This window comes from Danio rerio, chromosome 1 (genome assembly GCF_052040795.2).
Source record: "Danio rerio strain M-AB ecotype USA chromosome 1, GRCz13ab, whole genome shotgun sequence".
Taxonomy (NCBI): Eukaryota; Metazoa; Chordata; class Actinopteri; order Cypriniformes; family Danionidae; genus Danio; species Danio rerio.
Genome location: NC_141021.1, coordinates 20,325,978 through 20,347,252, shown reverse-complemented (window position 1 = coordinate 20,347,252; position 21,275 = coordinate 20,325,978). Strand labels below are relative to the sequence as shown.

Here is a 21,275-nt window from a genome sequence, read left to right as displayed (position 1 = left end):
TTCACCTGTACCGAATGTCTTTGGACTGTGAGGGAAACCGGAGCACCCGGAGGAAATCCACGCGAACGCGAACGCAGGGAGAACATGCAAACTCCACACAGAAACGCCAACTGACCCAGAAAAAGCTCGAACCAGCAACCTTCTTGCTGTGAGGCGACAGCACTACCTACTGCGCCACATGGGTTTTGCATTTTTGTTTTGGATAGGTTTTGTTTTGTTTCCAGTTTTGTTTTTTAAATCTCATTTTAGTTATTTTTTCGGTTAGTTTTTTTTGTTTCGTTTTTTTGTTTGTTCTGGTTTTGTTTTGTCTGTCACAGTTGTTACACGTCTACATTCAGATTATCAACTTCTGAAGGCAGGAATGGACATATTTACAGCACGCTTTACAGCTGGACTTATGTGAATCAGCCATGATGATGAAGGTAGCTGAGACGGTTGCAGAGCACAGGGAACTCCCAACATTAACTATGGTGTCTCATTGAGACCATTCGTAGAGCTGTTGTTGAGCAAGCAGACCAACACCCTGTGCAACTAAGTCAAGTATGCATTCTTCCATTAGATGGAAACAATTTGCATCTCTTTACCATAGGGATTTCTTAAAATACTCAGAACATGGCAAACTGCAAGGGTATAGGGTTCTGTTACCACTTGGTACTTGCTCTTAGTCTCATGGTACTTATGTGTCCCTAGTGCTTTTACCCAAAGTGACTTTTACCCAACAGTACACTTAGAAATCTGAGGTTAAGTGCCTTGTGAGGAGGGCACAATGGTGGTTGTTCAGGGACGTGCCTTGTGGGATTAAAACAACAACTCTTTTACAAGATCAGTTCCTTAACCCTATGCTAAACCCAGGCAAATGTAATGCTTTTAGTAATAAAACGTATAATAATAATAATTCTTTAAACAAACATACACAACCATAGTGGCATACTTGCTTTATCAGAAAAATATGGATTTAGTTCACAACATACATCCAAGCGGAGCTGCATCAATTGCACACACACACAACTGATTATATATAGACATAAGTGTCAAGCCACTGATGGCACATCATCACTTTTCAACAGGTACTGTTTAGTAACAAGGTGACAGTGGCAAAAACCAGCCTGCCATATGTAATACATTGTTTTTGGCAGTTTTCACAGAAATGTGTAAATGCTGATCATTTTGAAAACATTGTAGTGGAGACGTAAAAAAATTTTTTTTTATACAAACTTGATTGAACTTTAGTGAATAATGTATTATGTTGATTTTAGGCTCAGCATTTAATCAACAGTAATAGCATATTCTTTAAATGTAGCACAGCTGTAAAACCTCCAATCCACTGGAGTTTCTTTATGTAGCAACATTATTGCACAAGCTCTGAAAGCACGCTTGATGGTGTCAATTATTTCATTATGCCATAATTAGAAATAAAACAAAAGGCCTGTATAATTAGTCTGGGTGCAATCAGAAATTGAAACTTTAAACTGAGAATGAATTTAAAATTTCTTAAGCAGATAAAGAAAATAAAGACAATTTAATAATCAACATAATGCATGGAAAAAAACTGTGTTTTTTTATCTTAAATATCCTGTAGCACCTAAGGTTAAGGAGACTCATTACAGAATTTTGTTTAGGATATACTGTGTGAATGAGTTTGTTCAAAGACGATTTAACTTTGATGTTGACATGTGTAGCTTTTGTTCAAATCTTCCAGAAACATTCGATCACTTATTTTCCTCTTGTGAATTTACTTCTAAATTCTGGTTTGACATTTAAACAAGGCTTTTATTAGATGATTTCTGTCCCCCCTATTGTTATAGAAGAAATTGTCCTTTACGAATGTGATTTACATTTTTCTTTCTCTGATGCTGCAAACTTTCATTTACTAGTAAGTAGGGCCACAAAGAATCTGCACCCGCAGAAATCCACAGATTTCCTTAAATTTTAAGCCCACCATTGGGTCCAATTATTTACTTGTTTAAATGTGTGCAAATTAATATTATTCAGTTTTTAAATTAATTTCAGCAATGTAATTGACTTATATGAACATTTACATATGATGTATTTACAATACAGTTTGTACGGTAAAAATTGCTGTCTTTTAGTAGATATATTACATGAGACTTGCTTTGTTTACCAAATAAGTAGATCTAATTTGATTTGCATTTAAACATTGAATAAAAGTAAAAAAGGTATTTCATATTTAGTTTAATTTTTAGTTATGATACATGTGCATAAATTGGCAGATATTTTACAAAATTCTGTGCAAAAATAGGAAAAAACTACTAATAAGTAAATTTTATTTTCAAAATATTTATTATGATATATTTTTTCTTCTTTGATGTATACATTTCATACTGTTCATTACTCATTGTTGCAGTTGTTATTTATTTTTATTTATCCATTTTTGAAGAGAACAATTTTAATTTATTTTAATAGTAAACATGCCTTGCAACGTTGATTTTTCCCTGTTTGGTGGTGTCAAATTTTTGCAGCAAAAATAAATAAATAAATAATAAGTGAAATGGTTAAACAACAATTATTATTCTAATTATTATTATTATTATTATTATTAGTAGTAGTAGTAGTAGTAGCAGCAGTAGTAATGGTAGTAGTAGTAGTCGTAGTAGCAGTAGTAATGGTAGTAGCAGTAGTAGTAATGGAAGTAGTAGTAGAAGTAGTAGCAGCAGTAGTAATGGTAGTAGCAGTAGTAGTAATGGAAGTAGTAGTAGTAGTAGCAGTAGCAGTAGTAGTAGTAGCAACAGTAGCAGTAGTGGTAGTAGTAGTAGTGGTAGCAGTAGTAGTAGTAGTAGTAGTAGTAGTAGTAGTACACAAATCGTTTTGCTGCTTGATGAAACCTATTTAAAATGAGACGAAATGCAGTTCTTGAGATTGTTTGGGGACAACCTAATTGTTTTATGTTCAATCCACTTCAATATGTTACATCAACTTAATCCATTTTTGTTGACACAACATGAATGAATTGTGTGGAACCTTGCGCTTTAACAGTGTAATCATATATTGATCAACCATTGTGAGACATCCCTACCCAATAATGTAATGATATAAAATTGGTGTGCTGAAAGGCTTTTACATTCTCTCAAATAACAGGTGCATTTGGAGGTGAAATATGAAAGCACAAAACTGCACTACTTTGCCAGGCCCTGACATCACGAGATGCTGCATTTCCCAACCTCCGCAAACAACAACCAGCAGGAGATTCCACATCCTCGCACGCCTAACCGAAGAGCTGCTTTGATGTGCCAATTCACAATGTGCTTCTGTTTCAGTGTAATACTTTAATATTTAATAGGCTGAGTCTATAGAGTCCTTGCGCTGGGTGACTGTTCTTCAAACGCTGGGACTTTATGAAAGTGCTCCGAATAAGCGGGTCCCCCCTCATCTCTTCCTCAGTCTCATTATTTTCCAGCCTTTCATTTCTCCTCCCTCTTTTCCTCCCTCTGACAGGCAAACCCATTTGAGGCCGCCTTACATTCTCCGCCATAGAGAGCTTGTTTCTGCGTGTGCGGAGGCCTAGGAATGGACACACACGTCTCAGTTTCAGCACTCTATATTCAGGACCTCCCAAGAGCCAACACGTCCTGTTCTGCTGTTCACATAGACGACCAGCAGTGAGCTCAAAGCTTTCCAATCGGCTCCACACACCCTAAATATGCTTTGTTTAGTTCTGAACAGTCAGCACACACAGGATGAGACGTGGTTACCCATGGGCCCAAACACTCTTCTGTTCTGTGTGTGTGTGCGTTGTTCTCCCTTAAACACGCATACCCACACACATTTGTCAAAACAGGAAACTGTATGGGTTGTTGGCCTGGTTTCTTTTCTACCACTAAGAGCTAGAGCAGCAAAACCATTCAAGCCTCTTTTTTTTTTTCTTTTTTTACATGACAAAATCCTCTCAGAAATACAGACTAAATTCCCTTAGTCTCCTTCGGCCATAACTCAGTCCCTCGCCCCGCATCAACAAAGCCCCACCGGTCTTTTTCCACTCCCTTCATTTCGACAGCCATCCATTTCTCTGCCACTGTTCCCCTCTCTGTGTCCCACAGCTGGAGGTGAAATCATTAGTGCCCCTGCTCCCCCTTTCCTCTTCCCCTCTCTCACATCATCCCTTCTTCCTCTCCTGCCGCCCGCTCACATTCCTCCCCCTCCCCCTTTCCCTCCCTCACAGGGCTGGGTCCGGCCCCAGAGGCTGCTCCAGCCAATCACAGAGCTGCATTCAGCTGGCCCTCCTCCTCTCTTTGACAGTAAACACTGTGGAGTAAAACAGGGCAGGAACAGTCTTTTGTTTTTGCCTTCCCTCCCTTTTCACTCTCGATTTTAAAAGACTAGCAGTGACAGAATGACATTTTCCTCATCGCTCTATGAACGTTATGGATTTATGGCATTCAAATAGGAGAATATTAGAATTTCTGAGGGTGGAAAAATATTAGACTTTTATTAGCCATAGGCTTAATGTACACACACTCTTGGTATATAATGCGACACACACATTGACCCCAAACAGTATTTGGAATCTTAAATCTGAACTTTTCATATCCTAAAATAATAAGTACTCCAGGTTGATGTTCTTAAAAGGTGGTTTCTTCAAGTGTTGTCATAAGACTGGAATTTCGAACTTCGATACGATACTAAAAAAAGTATAAAAAACGATTTTCGGTACCATTTTTGATGTTTATTCTTATTTATTTGCACCGTTGAACGCCTAAACATGGCGTCAAATTCGTTACATGCATATACACAGCAATTTGTTCTTAAAGTTTGAAATAAAAAATGACTATCTTTATTTTGCTAGCGCATATTGTTATTCTTTAGGTGAACAATTAATACAAGTTAATCCACAGAGAAAATATTTGTTTTGGTAACCTTCAATCAAATCTGACCATTTGCTTCTGCGTTTTTTTTTGTGGCGATCTACCTCTGATGACGTCAGTTCGATGGCTTCAGCCACAGTATTCTTAACCACACCCCTCTTACCCATAAGGTTGTTTTCTCATGACGTCATTTATGACGCGTGAGATTCAAATGGAGGGCAGGAAGTGATTTTTCAACATAGAAATCGCTATCAAAATCGTTCTATTTTATATGGTTTATAAAATATAAATAGGCACAAATAAGAAAAGTCGAACAGCTTTTATTCCAAAAGTTTTTGCTCATAATGGTGGGAAAGTTAAAAAACTGGCTGAAAAAATGGAAGGCGGCAGGTAATAAACATTCATTCAGTACATCCATGTGTGCAATCTTTTTTTTTGAAAGCGATAATTCGTTTGACAGCACCAATAAAGTTTATATACAGGATATGTTAACATGTTATGTAGAAATCAGATACAAACACCACCACACAAAATCCAGGAGAATATAAATAACGTATTCTGCCATGTGTAATCACTGCAATGAAATTTCTGTCCTGTTTTGCAGTAATCCATGTCTTTACTGGCGTTTCGGCGGAATGCACAATCATAAAATGAACATCAAGATGCGCAGCAGTGGTGAACGTTTGTTAATGGTAAGTTCAATGATTGAACGAAAAATAAATGCAACCCTTGTGACAAAACTAGATGGTTATTATTTGGATTAAAAACAACCTACAGTTTACTAGAAATGGATGATGTGCAAAAGCAAGCTCCACCCTGTACACAATATTCAATTTCAGTTGTAAGTTCATCAACATACTCAAACAAAATTCTCTGCAACTTCCGCTTCACAGAAAGACTTTAAACTCTATCTAATGTTAGTGAGTCTGGAATATTCTAAATCAGTGTTTCTCAACCACACTCCTGAAGGACCAGACTGAAAGACCTATAATAGGTCTGACAGACAAAAGAGACATCCAAAACATGCAGTGCTGGTGGTTCTCTATGAACGTGGTTGAGAAACTCTGTTCTAAATGAGAGATTACGAGCATAAGTTCAGTTGTTTGCATAATACCCACCCAAACCATTTCCAAATAAGGGCTTTCCACACAACCTTGACTTTAAAAGCTTTCCGTCACACTCGTCAAACATATGCTGCTCTCTGCAGACGTGCTCCTGCCAGATCCTTAAGCAATGCCAAGTGTGTCAATTTCAAATCCAGCTCTAACACACCAAACACCTTTTATATAGACGCAGATTACAAAGCTCTCATTAGCCATGAGTACGTTTGTGCATATCAGAGTTATTCTCAGAAACCTCAGAGCTCCGGAAATAATGCAACTGTTCTAACACCGTGATGAAAAACATTTATATGCTAGTGATTCACATTAAAGTTCTAATGGTTTTTGAATATTTTAATGAAAAGAAAATCTGACATATTGTGCCTTTAAATATATCAAGACTTAACAGCAGTATGTTATACTGCAGGGGTGTCAAACTGGAGTTTAGATCCAACCCTGTGTCAACAAACTTACCTGTAGGTTTCAAACAAGCCTGAAGGACTCAATTTGTTTGAGCAGGTGTGTTTAATTAGGGTTAAAGCTAAACTGTGCAGAGCTGCGACCCCCAGAAACGGAGTTAGACGCTCCTGTTATACAGTAAGCCTCATGTGTATGGGTGTGTCTCAATCATGGATCGGTAGGTGGTGTACACAAATGTATGTACTGGTAATTAAATGATGAGCTTGGTTGACAACACATTGGGACACAGTGTGACCTGAGAATATTCTCATATAGAGAATATTCTCATATAGCGTATACAACATCAAAACTGGAATTTATAAACAGCAGCAGAACAAAACGTTTCGATATATCAAATTGATGACGTTTTTAAAAGTACATTATAGCTATTTAATTGGATTTTTATACTACAAGCAACATCAACCATTAAACAATTATAAATCGACTGAAATCTGCTAGATTGTTTTTAACCTGTCTAGCCATGATCCTTAATATTAAATATAAATAACAGATTGTTTTTAGAAAAACGTCTCTCATCTGCCGTTATGTTTGATGGTATGGTTCACATGATTTTTGCTTCACGCTTCTGAACAGAGACAAATCTTTCAGTCCACTGAAAAAAAATATAAAATTATTTGACACTATAAAATTATTTACAACGAGGCGTAGCACAAGCTCTGTGATTGGTCGGTTTGGATCGACCCGAATAGCTATGGGACAGCAGCAAGCCCGTTGGAGCAAGTGTTTACAGGTGTGAAGCCTGTGGAGGAGCTCCAGATGGATACTTTTGTTTTGTGTTTACCTTATGATTAAAGTTGTTGCACGTGCATTGGTTTCCACCCATAAATGAGCGAGTTTTAGCTTCTTATAAATTAAGGTTGCATTCAGAAAAAAATAAACCTTCACAAAGAAAAACGACACAGAGGTCCTTAAAAACCCACTGCCAGCTAGAGTTTCCGAAGTGTTGTTGCAGAGCAACACAAACAACATACAGAAGCGTAAATGCACAACTACGCGCAAGGCAAGGACAATCAATCAATGCAGAAGGTTTTAGAGACTTAAAAGGCTGATTTATACTTTTGCTGCCATCTAGACACGTCTGATCTCTGGTCAGGTAGGATGATGGACCACTCTTGAGCCTTACTTTGCACTACATTGACGATGATTAGAAGCTGTACTAGAGATTCTTTGAGAGGGCATATTTTCCATTATTTTCCAAAATTATTATTATTTACATGAAAATATTTGTTTTATTTTATTTAGTAGAAATGCTGCCTACTTTTTCCACTTTTAATATGAAAAAACACTTGATTTTGCTTTAAAAAATTGCAAGTTATTTATTTTCACTATTTTATAAGAAAAAAAAAGTGACTGTGAGGCAATGCGTTTTAATTTCAGTCATTCTGCATTGATGTTTACTAAATAGTCATAGATAGTAGATCTAGTGCGTGTTTCCTAAATTATTTTAAAATCAAGTAATGCTCCCTTCATTCACAAATCTCTCACTAGTAGTATGTGAACAAATTTACTGTACAAAACCCGTCAGTGAACTATGAGTGCAAAAAATAAATAACTAAATAAATAAAATAATCGTACATTAATTATAGTCAAATTCAAATGTTCAATTAATTAGGATGTTGATTTTAGGCCAAATCGTCCAGCCTCATGAACACGGGAGCTGTTTGAGACGCACCCTATGCTTTGTTCACAAAATGTATGCTTACAGTCTGTTTTGTGCAAGAGCTATTCTTTAAACAGACAAGCCATACAAGATAAAACATCACAAAACCATGCAAATAGTCAAGTCAAAGCATTGACTGTCATTCGATTTGTAGTCCAAAGCCTTTAGTAGTCCAGCTAAATCCCCTGCAAATGCGGTTTATTTGTCTACATTGCAGGCTATAAGCATTGAGGATGTCTTACCTTGTCAGTGGCATCTGCGCACGCATGCTCTGAATGATAGTGGTAAACTCCTCCCATGGCACCTATAGAGAGAGCAGAAGAACAGTTGAAGTCGACAGCTAAAAACACTACAATCATGCGATACAGCAATAATTATTTACAGCTTGTAAGCCATGTTTGGCAGTCAACAGTTTCAACAGGTCCAATAACAGAATCTTGATCCAGCAGCTTTACAGGATATCTGCAGCATGTTGAGACATCTGGGCACTACTTTAATCTCGCCTGGTGTGTTATTACATTAATGTAAGTACAAATCACCATCATTTAAATCACCATCACACGCTCCAAACGATCTCCGAAAGGGTAACGCTGGGGTATAAGCTCCAGTAATACGACATTAGAATTGTTGTTTGTAAAGGATAAACCGTATTTACTTGGGTCAATCTGATTAATTAATGTTAAAGGTGCTTTCGTTTGGAACGTTAGCCTATTGATGACGATGACAACATGTTATTGTGGTGATGGAGAGAAACATAATAAAATACATTAATCCTAGATTATAGCATGGGGCTTTCATGACAACACATGCAAAGCCTTTTGTTGTCTTTGGCTCTTTGTTTTTGCATTTTTACACTCGTCTGTGTTTGTTTGCGTGTTTCCAGTGTCTCTGCGAACGTTTCATCAGACGAGCACAGGATTACCCTTGAACACTCCCCAAAAAAAATCTCCAAGGACAAGGAGGCTCGTGTGTAGGAACGAGGAGTGTGTGAAGTATCCACAAAAAAAGCTTTTTATTTGAACTCGTGCTTCTATTTTCTGTCACCATAAGTTCTTTTTAGTCTCTTTTCTCTCAATGACAGAGCGAGCGAGTGACTGACGACTGTCAGATAACAGAGAGAGAGAGAGAAAGAGAGAGAGATGAACCTGGGTATGAGGAGGATACTGACAGCACATGAGCCAAAAAATAAAATGGGAAAAAAAAGCAAGCGCAACCAACTACTAGACAAATGTGTCAAAATACTGATTATCCCATCCAAAGTGAGATCTATCAGGGTCTATCATGGAATTTATTTTAGATGTGGTGCCTTTAATGCAAGGGTGGGCAAATCATTTTTTCCAAGGGGGCACGTTAGACTCTGGGATGGTTTTAGAGAGCCAGGCAATCAGTTTAAAAAAAAATAATAAAATACAATTCAGTGAAACTATTTGATAAACGTTCATTAAAAACTCTTAAGTAAAAAAAAAGAAAAAAAAAAAAACAATTTTAAACAAAAAGTATTTTAAAACCAGCATCAAGATATCAACATCATATTAATGCCACGGGGATGTTTGTTTGAATGCTTCATCTTAGTTCATTTTTATTTACTCATTCATTTATTTATTTATTTTTTATGTTCAGTGAGAGAATTCTAGCCTGTGTTGGGCTGAAAAAGTGCACTGAATTCAGGTAGAATGTGAGGTAATGATCATCACTGAGAGAGGATCTGTTTCTGCATTTGTTAAACTGTTAATCTAAGGGTATTAGTTTACCTTTATTACTGTGTAATTTACCAAGTGTGAAGCTGCCTGGTTGGTTCCGGTCACATGACTTTGCTCACTGCACAATAAAATGTTTGGATTTTTTCAACTGGCAGCACCTGGAAAACAGTGTGCATACTTTCTAGTTCTGTGCAATTTGGGGAAAATATCTAATTGCGATTTATTTGAAAGATATTGCGATTGCAATTTGATTTTCAATTTAATTTTGTAGTCAAGCTCCAGCTCAATTATCTGTAATTCGTGGCAACAATTCTGCAACAGAAGCTCTTAAAAATGACTTGTTTTTGTTCAGTGTCTGTGACTTTGAAACCAAAATATTCCCATATTTTTTTTTTTGGTTTTTCCTTTGATATTAATTTGTCAATTATTACTGATTGGTATACAATTCTGATGGGGCAGAACGAAAGTGTGCTCACACAATTGGCTAGTAAGACTGTATAATAAATATATTTAATTTCATATTGCAGCCTCTTGTAACTAATCACAACGTTACAAAATGCGATTGAGATTTGATTTAGATTATTCACACACCCCTAATCCCTTTCAAATTGCATGTCTCTATTTTCTCATGTCTCAGTTTCATTATGTGAAAGTCCCCATTTGTTGACTTAAAATATCAGACCTGTGCATTGCAAGGCCGTTTGCGGTTGAATTTAAAATTTAAAAAATGCTTAACATGGGCCAATAAAAGACGTCCAGCGGGCCGAAAATTAAGGTACCAAAATAGTTTAAGTGGCTGACTGGGCAAAATGTTCATATTCATGCATTATGAACCAGAATATATTTTAAGATTCCTAAGTTTCAGTCCTAGTATTGTACAGCATGACAAAGTCAAACTAAAACTGATTTGCTTTCAAAACTATGACAATCATACCAACATCTTTTGTAAGATTGGTCATATAAATAGTAAAACATTCAAATAAATTGATCCAAACTAATACAAATAGTATACATATTTTTAAAATTTTTGTTTTGGAAAAAAAAATAGAATAAAGCTAAACTAAAAATCTAAAAAATAGAAAACAAGAATATATGGAGGAAAAAACACACCGCAATGACAATCCAAACAGCAAAAATGTTCATACTAAAGTTAAACGAAAGATTTCAAATGTAACACAGGCCGTCACTCCCATGTGCAGCAGGGAAAGCCAAGCACTCATCAGAGGAGCGAGACTCATATTTAGCCTTAGTGCGTACGTGGCCTGTGTGTGCGTGTGACTGACTGTTACTAATTAAACCATTCTCAATATACCAGACAGATCATCTAGAGATATCCTTGCACTAAAGGAAAATCTTCATGCTGACCGAATCATGTCTTAAATGAAAAATATCTGACAGACTAACAAATTTCTTCACAAGTAATGAAGATTTGATTTTTCTCAATATTTAAAGCTCTCTGTAGCCATGCCAGTCGTAGCCCCGGGCAACTACATATCTGTAAAAAAATTTAAAAAAAAACAACACATGCATTTTATAGCAATTTAGTGCATAGTTTGTAGCACAGCTGGTCTCCAATACACAAAACTCAAGGACTAAAAATGATTTTAAAACATTTACTCACGATTTATCCACTCTCAAGTGCTTCCAAACCTGAGTTTCTCTTTCTCGTTGAACACAAAAGAAGATATTTTGAAGCTGGAAAACTAATAACTTCCATAGTAGAAAAGGCAAATAGTGTGGAACTCAACTGGTGTCCAACAATTTTACAAAATGTTTAACCGAAGAAAAAAAACTCAAAAGTTTGGAACAAGTCAAGGGCGAGTAAACGATGACCGACTTTTTATTTTGGGTAAATTATCCCTTTAAGGCGAGCATAAAGTACAAGTACACAAAGCCCCTTTAGTTATGGAATGGAACAAAACATTATCGATTAAGTATTATTTTATCAAAAGTAGGCATTGCACACCAAAAAAAAAAAAGCATAAAGGTTATTAAGGCAAATGCAACATAGCTAATAGGATAGTGATGAACAATATAGTCGGGGCTTAAAACCACAGCCTAAAGTACAGTATACTTCATTTTTTTTAAGGTGGACAGTCGATTACACAGCTTTTTCTAAGTACACTTCATGTGATTCACCGTGTCATTCAGCACAATAGCATACAACAGGCATTCAACATGCACATAAACAACAAAAAGATTTATAGTTCTTTCTCTCCAAAAGTTATTTGCATAGCTTTTTGTATTTCTTTCAAGCTAAGTTGCCCTTATGTTTTAGCCAATATGTTTTTTAATACTGAAATTTGGGCAGGTGGGTCATCCGTAAAATGCATAAATGTCCCAAATAAATGAACAAATAAATTAATAAAACAAACAAACAAATAAATTAACAAATAAATAAATATCAATCTGTACAAAACACTGAACAAATTAAAATCCGAATCCATAGGAAGTGGTTCTGAATGAGTCGATGTCTGTAAAATGAGCATTGGGTACGTGTCTACTGCGGCATTTTTTCTCCAAGCTGCGGTTTTGTTTTGTTTTAGTCAATGAAAGCGCAACATTTTTTTTTAATGGCGGCAGCATAGCAAGATGCTGATTATGCATTTTAATGCTTAATGTTTGAGAAGTGCTCACAGCTAAGAATTTTTAAATGATTTCATCGGCAGGAAAAAAAAATACTTCGGTGAACATGCGCCCTTAGGGCCAGGACACACCAAGCTGAAAGTCGGACATTGGCTTTGACGGTCCAATCTCGTTGGGTTGACATCACAGCTTGTTGGCTTTATACAGAGTGTAGAATCGGTGTTGAAGAGAGCGCTATAATTGGTTATGCAGCAATGAATCATAGTATGAGTGTAACGGTGAAATGACAAGTAAACTTGATGGTGCTGAGGGTTTGGTGTTGGCTTGGTGTGTCCCAGCCCTTACAGTCATATATTGACAAATGTGCAGACACACTCACAATCAGAGGTGTGAACCTACATTGGTCTAAAGGATCAGAGACGATTATCATGCCATCGATTCAGTTCAATTTAATATGTCAGTGCATTGGCGATGCTTTCCATACACAATTTTTAAAATGTTACTTCACAGCACAACAATTCTTATATGAAAATGAATAAATATTTTATATATGTAATATCTTATATTGTCCTTTAATACAAACAGTCAGATACATGAACTAAACCTTTACAACTCAAACATATGCTGTGGCGGATTTAGACATTGGCAAAATGGGCGATCGCCCAAGGGGGCATCTTATTAAGGGCAGCGTAGAGACTCCCTCACCGTAGTAAGGTACCGCAATATAGGGCATGAGATAAATTCCATCAGTATGTAATAACCAGCTATGATTATTACTGAACCGATACCAAATTGTCCACGTCTGCATCGTGGAGCACCGAAGAAACAAATAATTGATATCTAATAGAAAACAGGGGTCTGATAACTCACTTGAATGAATCAGCATTTTGAACAGATCTCTTAAACAAATACTTCCTCAGCAAATACATATTTACCAGCAAGTGTCAAGTTTCTTGAACATGATTATTTACTCCATTTTGATCACTAGTAATTGCAAAAATTTATCCCATTACAACCCCTATTCTGAAAAAAAGTTATGTTTTTGAAAAAATAAACTAACAATTACAATATGCGATGTTCATTCTCTTCAACCTTTATTTAATTGGTAAAAGCACAAATAAAAAAAATAATTGATTTTCACAGACCAAAAAAATGTATTCTGGTGATATAAACAAAATTTGAGACGTTTGCTTCATAACACTGGACAGATAAGGATTGTACCAGTCAAAATCATTCATGGCCGTCTGGCTAGGCCGACTGTCCCGTTGTTGTTCTTGTTCTACTGTGGCACCATCATGACGCACTTTGAGTACACAGTTACAGTACAAACTCATCGATGACATGTGGTGAAGGATGCATGATGTAAGACACACCAACTGACCAATACACACACATTTTGCAATGATAATGGAGGGGAAGGCGAGATGATAGAAGGAGGGAGAGAGGAAAAGAAAGAGGCCCACCGACGGGAAGAGAACTAGAATAAACCTCCAACTGAACTAGAATTTCATCTATTCGTTTTAAAAAGGACACCATTAAAATCAAGTCAAAGGAGGGAGCCACACAAACACCACACATATCAGACTAGAACACAATAAAGCAGGACTGCATTAACACTACCACTGGTCTCTCACACTTTTGCTGCAAATCATTATATTGATGTGTCCTGATGTACCGAATTATGACGAAAAATGACACACTGCAATTTGTGAGGTACATTGTAAAAAATACATAACAAAAAAGACATCAATCATGTGCTTTTGTTACTTCAACTTCATTTAGAAAGTAAATCAGGTTTCAACATCCAAGAAATTTGAACTTGATCTTTTAGATCAGCTAAACTGATACAAGTGAAAGATAATTGTAAAGTTACATTGTTTTAAAATGTGCTGTATATAAGTTTTTGACTCTTCTAAAGCATAAAAATACCTTAATATGTTTGCAGATATTCAAGAAACATGCTGAGTGAACATTCTTGTTTATTTGAAAGAAAATGCTAAAGTCAGGTATTCTGCTTTAAAAATGTCCATTATGTATTGGAACATTTCCTTTTTAGGCCATTTTAGGTCGCCCAATGACAGTTTAGCCAGTCAGGTAGGCTCTCAAAGTATGTGTCCATGACCGAAATTCGACCTATGATGGACACAAGAAGCCTCCAAAATAAGACACAGATTCAGAGTTAGTAAATAATATAAATAATATGAACATAAACACTAGGTGAGCAGGTTACATTATAATCCCATGTCCTAACAACACTCTACATGACGAGATTTGCAGTGATAAGCAATTTTGCTGCAAGAAATAGAAGTCGTTTCTAAAATATATATTTCAGGTGTTGGTTAGAACAAAAACTTCTGTTAAAATGGAAAATATTGCTTCTGTTGAGTGCCGTTGCTTTTTTTTAGAACACAATTTAAATCAGCCTTTAGGCTCAACAGTTGAAGGTGCTGTAGGTGTCATCAATCTGGCAAACTGTGCTTGAGTGCGTTTTGAACCAGGAGTGCAATACCTAGTTCAACCACTGGGTGTCAAACTTACATACCGCACCTTTAAAATTTAAGAGCAACATTTTTTTTACATTGTAGTTGTTGATATTCAATAAATAAGGTTTAATAAGATAATGCAAATTATGACGGCTTTGACAACCATTTAGAATATAATGCATAAACGAATTTGTTCATGTAAGCTAATTGGTTGTCGAGTGATGACTGACGCTATCCTTGACAAAACTTGTTGTTTTTGTGTGAAATGCATATTATATTTACATTATTAAACAACTCTATAGTTAATATATTTGTCTTTACTCTTTTGATCAATTTAATTATGCATTTCATATACTGACTGCTAATGTATAATCACTTAAATAAACACTGGGTTCCACACAATCAATTTGTGTTCAAACAACATGAAGAAATTAAGTTTACTTGTTAGTTTTTTTATTAATTTAAGTGGACTGAACATAAAACAATTAAGTTGTCCTCAAAAACGTCAAAAAATGAGTGGTTTCATTTTAAATTGGTTTGAACAAACAGCAAATGTCATTTTTTTATGATGTAGCACATCCTGTTTATTACATCAATATTCATTTAAAATTATTACAGCAATTTCATAATTTTGAAAAAAAACAAAACAAAAATCCAACTACAACTAATTTTCCACTGCAATTTTTTTTTTTTTTTTACATTTTGATGCTTTATAAATCTTTCAATCTGAATCATCAAGTCATTGTCATCTGTGGAGGTCAATTCAACTTTATCAGCAGATGGCCAGTAACTTGGTGCATTTGCAACATGGTTTATTTATTTGCCAGAGCCTAGCATCTGGTGCTTTCAGAACGGTCATTTTAGACCTGGTTTCTAAACAGATCATGGAGAAAGAGAAGATCCTGGTGTCACTGTGGGGGAAGGGGCAGGCGAGAGGTGTCCTGGCTGATGTTCTAGGAAGAAAAAAGATCCAGGGAAAATGGAGAGGGAGTGATAGAAAGAGATACAGGGGACCGAGGCTTCCCTCTTGGCTACTATTGATTTTTTTCTCTGAGCATCAGAGAGCATCAGCTTTATTTGCTCATTCCTGCTCCATCCTTCCCTCTGAACTGAGCCCATCACTAGCTTCTACTGTCACACCAATCACAGGTGCTCTCTAGCTTTTTTCCCCCATATACACTAGCAAACAGGCATCGATCATTCACCAAATTAGGTGAACAATAATTTTGAAAAAATAGTTAAAAACAGATCAATGCCAATTTTCTCCTGAAAATACCAGCTTAACTCAAGTTTCTCAGCCAAAGCACTTTGATAGGAATTTTAAGAACAACACAAACAGCTAAATAACAGTGACAGCAATGCATTGTTCCTTGTTAATGCATATAATGTGTATAATAGTCAATTGGCTTTTGTTATATTTGCATTAAAATGTCTTGTACTACTGCTACAGCTACTACTTGGGCAGCTACTTGGGCTGCACTATATATCATTTCAGCATAGATATTGCAACGCGCACATCTGCAATAATCACATCATAGGATGTGCAATGTTAAATCTCAATTATAGTCGACCAGGAACCACCAAATACACGCGACTTGTAAAGTGACTGCAAAGTTTAACCCCTAAAGAATGAATGAAAATGTGTCATCTGCATGTGTGTTTTGGGCCAGTGAACATTTCAAGGGAGGTTAAAACATTTGGCCACAAGAAGTTATGATGTTTGGAGGTGTAGCAAAGATTAATTAAATTTAATTATTCATATGATCAAGACTATGTAGTGTTATTTTACATTTGCACTGCAAAATGCTTTTCTTACATGGAATGTCTCGTTACTTTTACAAACTTTAAAACTAAAAAAAATTCAGAAATAAAAAAACATTTCTGAACAAGAAAACAACAATATTTTTACTTAATCTAAGAAGTATAAGATATTTGGACAAGAATCGCAATTTCTGTAAGCAAACTCTGTTAGATTCCCAAGACAACATCAGAGCCATTTAAACCTTCTGGTGAAGCTGTATTCATATCACAATAATTAAAATCGCAAAGCGTTTATTATTATTATTATTATTATTATTATTATTATTATTATTATTATTATTATTATTATTATGTAGTATTAGTAGTAATAGTAGTAGGGGCGAGGCAGTGGCGCAGTAGGTAGTGCTGTCGCCTCACAGCAAGAAGGTTGCTGGTTCGAACCTCGGCACAGTTGGTGTTTCTGTGTGGAGTTTGCATGTTCTCCCTGCCTTCGCGTGGGTTTCCTCCGGGTGCTCCAGTTGCCCCCACAGTCCAAAGACATGCGGTACAGGTGAATTGGGTAGGCTAAATTGTCCAGTGTATGAGTGTGTGTGTGAATGTGTGTGTGGATGTTTCCCAGAGATGGGTTGCGGCTGGAAGGGCATCCGCTGCATAAAAGTTGGATAAGTTGGTGGTTCATTCAGCTGTGGCGACCCCAGATTAATAAAGGGACTAAGCCAACAAGAAAATGAATGAATGAATGTAGTAGTACTAGTACCAGTAGTAGTAGTACCAGTAGTAATAGTGGTGGTAGTACCAGTAGTAATAGTGGTAGTAGTACCACCAGTAGTAATAGTAGTAATAGTAGTAGTGGTAGTAGTAGTAGTAGTAGTAGTAGTAATAGTAGTAGTAGTAGCACAATCATTATAATTATTAGCATAAAAAGCTAGATGGTGAGCAGCAGTACATTTTTTAAAAACCCAACAGCTGAAAAAAAAAAATAAAAAAAAAAGAGGAAGGAAGGTCAGAGTTGGAAAAGTTGAGCCAACAGAGCAAGAGAGAGGGAGCGAGAAAGGAAGTCAGTGGAGTTTAAATGAGCGAGTTCAAGAGTGTGACAGAACATGCGTGAGGGAGAGAGAGAGATTTGGCTAATGTTTCTCAGCTTGGTTCAGCTTTCCCTCTCACCCCTCTCAGCTCTCCAGCACACAAAGAAAGGGAAGCCAGAAAGACACATGCACTCCCTCTCTTTCCCTCTTAATGTGTATCCTACCTCTCTCGCCCGCTTAACAGATCTTCCAAAGGCCACTCAAACACACTTTGCTTTGGCCTGTCTTTTCCCAGTCTTTCTCTTCTTCAGACGTGCACACAGAGACGCCTGAAGCTTGTCTGACAGCGACAAAACCGGTATTATAAGCCCCAATCTGTTCCCCTTCCCAGAGCCTCTCGGTTAACCTGGGACAAAGATTGCATCTAGAAAATGTAACTCTATGGTCGGCTCAAGTCCCATTTACAGTAACAGGCTCTACAGAGCTGGGACTAAAAATGAGATTGGTGAAGACTGACGTCAGATGTGAGATTTACACTGAGATGAGAGGTCAATGCGGTTTGAGGAAAGCCACACTTATGCTTTGGTCTCCAACAAACACAAAAGAGCAGAATGCAGGATGGGGCTCTCATAATGACCGGAATGGACCGTACAGCAATGCTGTTTGCTCCCGAGTGGATTCTGCTTTGATGAACACTGGGTAGAGTCCTGATTTGCAGCCATTTCCAAACGACAATGGATCACGAGTTGGAGTTTGACTACATTTATAGAAAATTAATGCCAGACAAAGATTTCTGATGCTACTGCAAAAGTTAAAATAATAATCTGCAGTTAATATGCATCTGCTTACTGACCAGAGGATTATGCTGCATTAGGGCAAACATTGGTAAATCATTAGCAAACTTCACTAAAGTCCAGTTAAGCTGATCAGCTTTGGACAATGCTGTGTGTGGGTCTTCCAATTAGGTGTTTAATTATACTCCATCATGCTGATAGATAGTGATAGTTTGATAACAAATCGTGTTTTTGGGAATATAGACTATATATAGACTACATTAAGGATGTATACAAAAAAAAAGGGTTTCGAAAAAACCTATTAATGTCCCATTTCTTAAGTTACATCCACATGGCAATCCTTCAGCAGATTCTAACAGTTTCCCATACATACACGTAATGTTTCAAGAAATGTCTGCATCCACATGGAAATGGGAAAGGTGGGTTAAAATGATGTAATACATTTGCCACTTATATGTGGCGCTGTAAACAAATACAGACAGAGCCATGGGTTAAACTAAAATCCCAGAAGAATGCAATGAGCATGTGTGACGAGTACAGAAATAAACAAGACGCTTATCTAAGAACATATCTGATGTAACTGTTAATGCATCTCCATTGGTTGTCTAGTTTAGTCCCAACTTTATCACCACAGACTGGTCAACGCTTGTCAATTTTATAGAATTTATTTTGGTTTATTTATGGAGAGAATTGCAAAGCACTGCAGTGTTTGAGAGTTCTTGGTTTGTCTAAGATAATTAGTCTAGCAAAATGTGTATATTCTATACAAGCTGAAGCTGATCAGTCAGTTCTTGTCACGTGAGTCGCGATGCACTAATGGTTCTTGCATAGACATGGTGAATTCACCTGATTTGTTGGCAAATGGGTTACAGATCTATTACTTGGCAGTTCGCTTGTCCTTCACAAGGCCTTTTCCTCTTAGCAAAAAAACTTTCCAAAGATGTCCGTTTCTTACTCCTTTTGCTGCTTGTGGGTAAAATTTGGGCGCTGAAGTGACCCAGATGTAAGAGAGAATACGGTCATTTTTCAAAATAAAAGATCGTTCAGACCCAGATAATTAAATACAGCAATAATTAAATGATTTCTTGTGCTGCCTGGTACCAATTGATCTATGGACCGGTAACAGTCTGTGGCCTGGTGGTTAAGGACCACTGGTCTAGTTGGCACATCATTATCAGGTTTTGTTGTAATAGTACTAATAAACATAGAATCGCCTGCAGCCCAAACACAACTCTGCAATGCATCATAGATGCCATCATTTGCATTATTTGTTCTTCCTTCTGGTTAGGTGGTACGGTGACATCATTGTTTCTAGAGAGTTGCGTCATTTCAATCTACACAGTTATACAACAGGTGATGTTTTGAGATTTTCCTACTCTGTCACCTGTTGTTCAAAATTTTGTTTCAGTGCAGTGTGGTGTTGTGTCGATGAAAGGCCAAACGAATTTACTTTTTGCAGATTGGCCTGTATCAGTACAGATCGGGCCTTGGGTTTTCATAGCAAAAACTTTGCAAGTCATTCACTTACCAATCAGTCTAAAGGCTTTGGTATGGTTCAATAGAGTACAGTAAAGTACACTAAATTTTTATCCACTGTCAGAACAGAAGTACCAAAATAGTGAACCACACCATAACACATTTTTGGGATCCTTTCATAAGGGTAGTTAGCACAACTAGATGGCTTCAAAAGAGTGGAGCTAGAAGCTAAGCTTATTGCTATTGGTTAAAAAAAGTCCCCTTTTGCCAATGGAAAGAACCAGTTTTAAATACACAGCCGAAACAAGACACCGTAATAATAAAGTTACACACAGCAATAAACAAATGGAGAAACAAAGCTCAACCTAAACTTGTCATCTTCTCGTCTTAAAGCAAGACCGGGATCTCCTGTATGTTTACAGGGCAGTTCATGCCACATCTACACATGTGGAAAGTGTGAAGGGAGATCACTTCCTCTGTTTATTTGATCACGCTCGCCATGCGTACATTTAAAAATGAATTTAAACTTCCAAAAAACATGTAAATGAGTCATATGGCTTTCTTCTTTGAGAAAGAATTACAATCGATCACAAATTACTACTTTTTCACGCCTACCAAGTAAAAGTACTGCTGGCAGCAGAAACGCAAGCCGGGGAGATCCTTACGGATTTGTATTGTACAGTACCATAGCGCTTAGTGGTAATGGGACAGTAGACGTAATAAGGGTACACTCACATTAGGTACAGTTGCCTTGAACCGCGATTGTCCCCCATCCCCTCCTCGTGTTTATTGAAAATGATAAATGATTATTAAATCCATGTGGAAAAAGTCCCCTAAAAGTGACGTTGCATCTTCAGTTTCGGGCTCAGGCGTGCTTTGCACTCTCACTATAAGCGTACTGTGCCAAAGCCCAAGTAAACCACACTCTGACACACCTCTTCCAACCGGGCCAAGGCCAACCTGAGCCCAATTTAAAGCACTCACACATCTCAAATGAATCAGGAAATGCGCCTGGGCGTGGTTCGGATAGCATAGTGTCAGAGCGCCCCAAGTCAAGGAAGGTTTTGCCTTTAAGTTCCATCATTCAGCGTTTACACATATGTAATATAGTGGTGAATAAATGATAATTCCTACATGCAACTAAATCAGATGTTGTTTTGTTACTTTTAGGCACTGCTCTATGTAAATTAGTAATTTATGATTAGCTAATCAGTGCATACTGCTGTAAATATGTATATTGCTCATTAGTAGTCACATTAGTTCTAAGGTTTATATGAATAAACCATATGTTTGACCATAATGAACCACCTGACTAATTTCAAAGCAGCAAAGGAAATGCTGATTAGTGATTACAAATGATTTGATTAAAAGAAGAATTAAGTCGAAACCA

The 21,275-nt window shown here is 36.9% G+C and overlaps 1 protein-coding gene and 2 long non-coding RNA genes across 3 annotated transcripts in view; 1 reads left to right on the top strand and 2 right to left on the bottom strand.

Annotated features, from left to right (window-relative positions):
* rnf38 (ring finger protein 38) overlaps window positions 1-21,275 on the bottom strand; it is a 65,981-nt gene that overhangs the window by 29,940 nt on the left and 14,766 nt on the right. The window contains exon 3 of the mRNA XM_087237067.1: window positions 8,303-8,364. Within this exon, the coding sequence (XP_087093193.1) occupies window positions 8,303-8,364 (62 nt within the window). The remainder of the gene's footprint in view (window positions 1-8,302; window positions 8,365-21,275) is intronic.
* Window positions 307-2,767, top strand: LOC147846788 (uncharacterized). The gene is made up of 2 exons (XR_015476513.1): window positions 307-2,674; window positions 2,721-2,767. It is a non-coding gene; the product is annotated as an uncharacterized LOC147846788 (long non-coding RNA).
* LOC141385545 (uncharacterized) lies at window positions 4,416-7,406 on the bottom strand. The gene is made up of 2 exons (XR_015476514.1): window positions 7,182-7,406; window positions 4,416-6,394 (listed from the first exon to the last, which is right to left on the bottom strand). It is a non-coding gene; the product is annotated as an uncharacterized LOC141385545 (long non-coding RNA).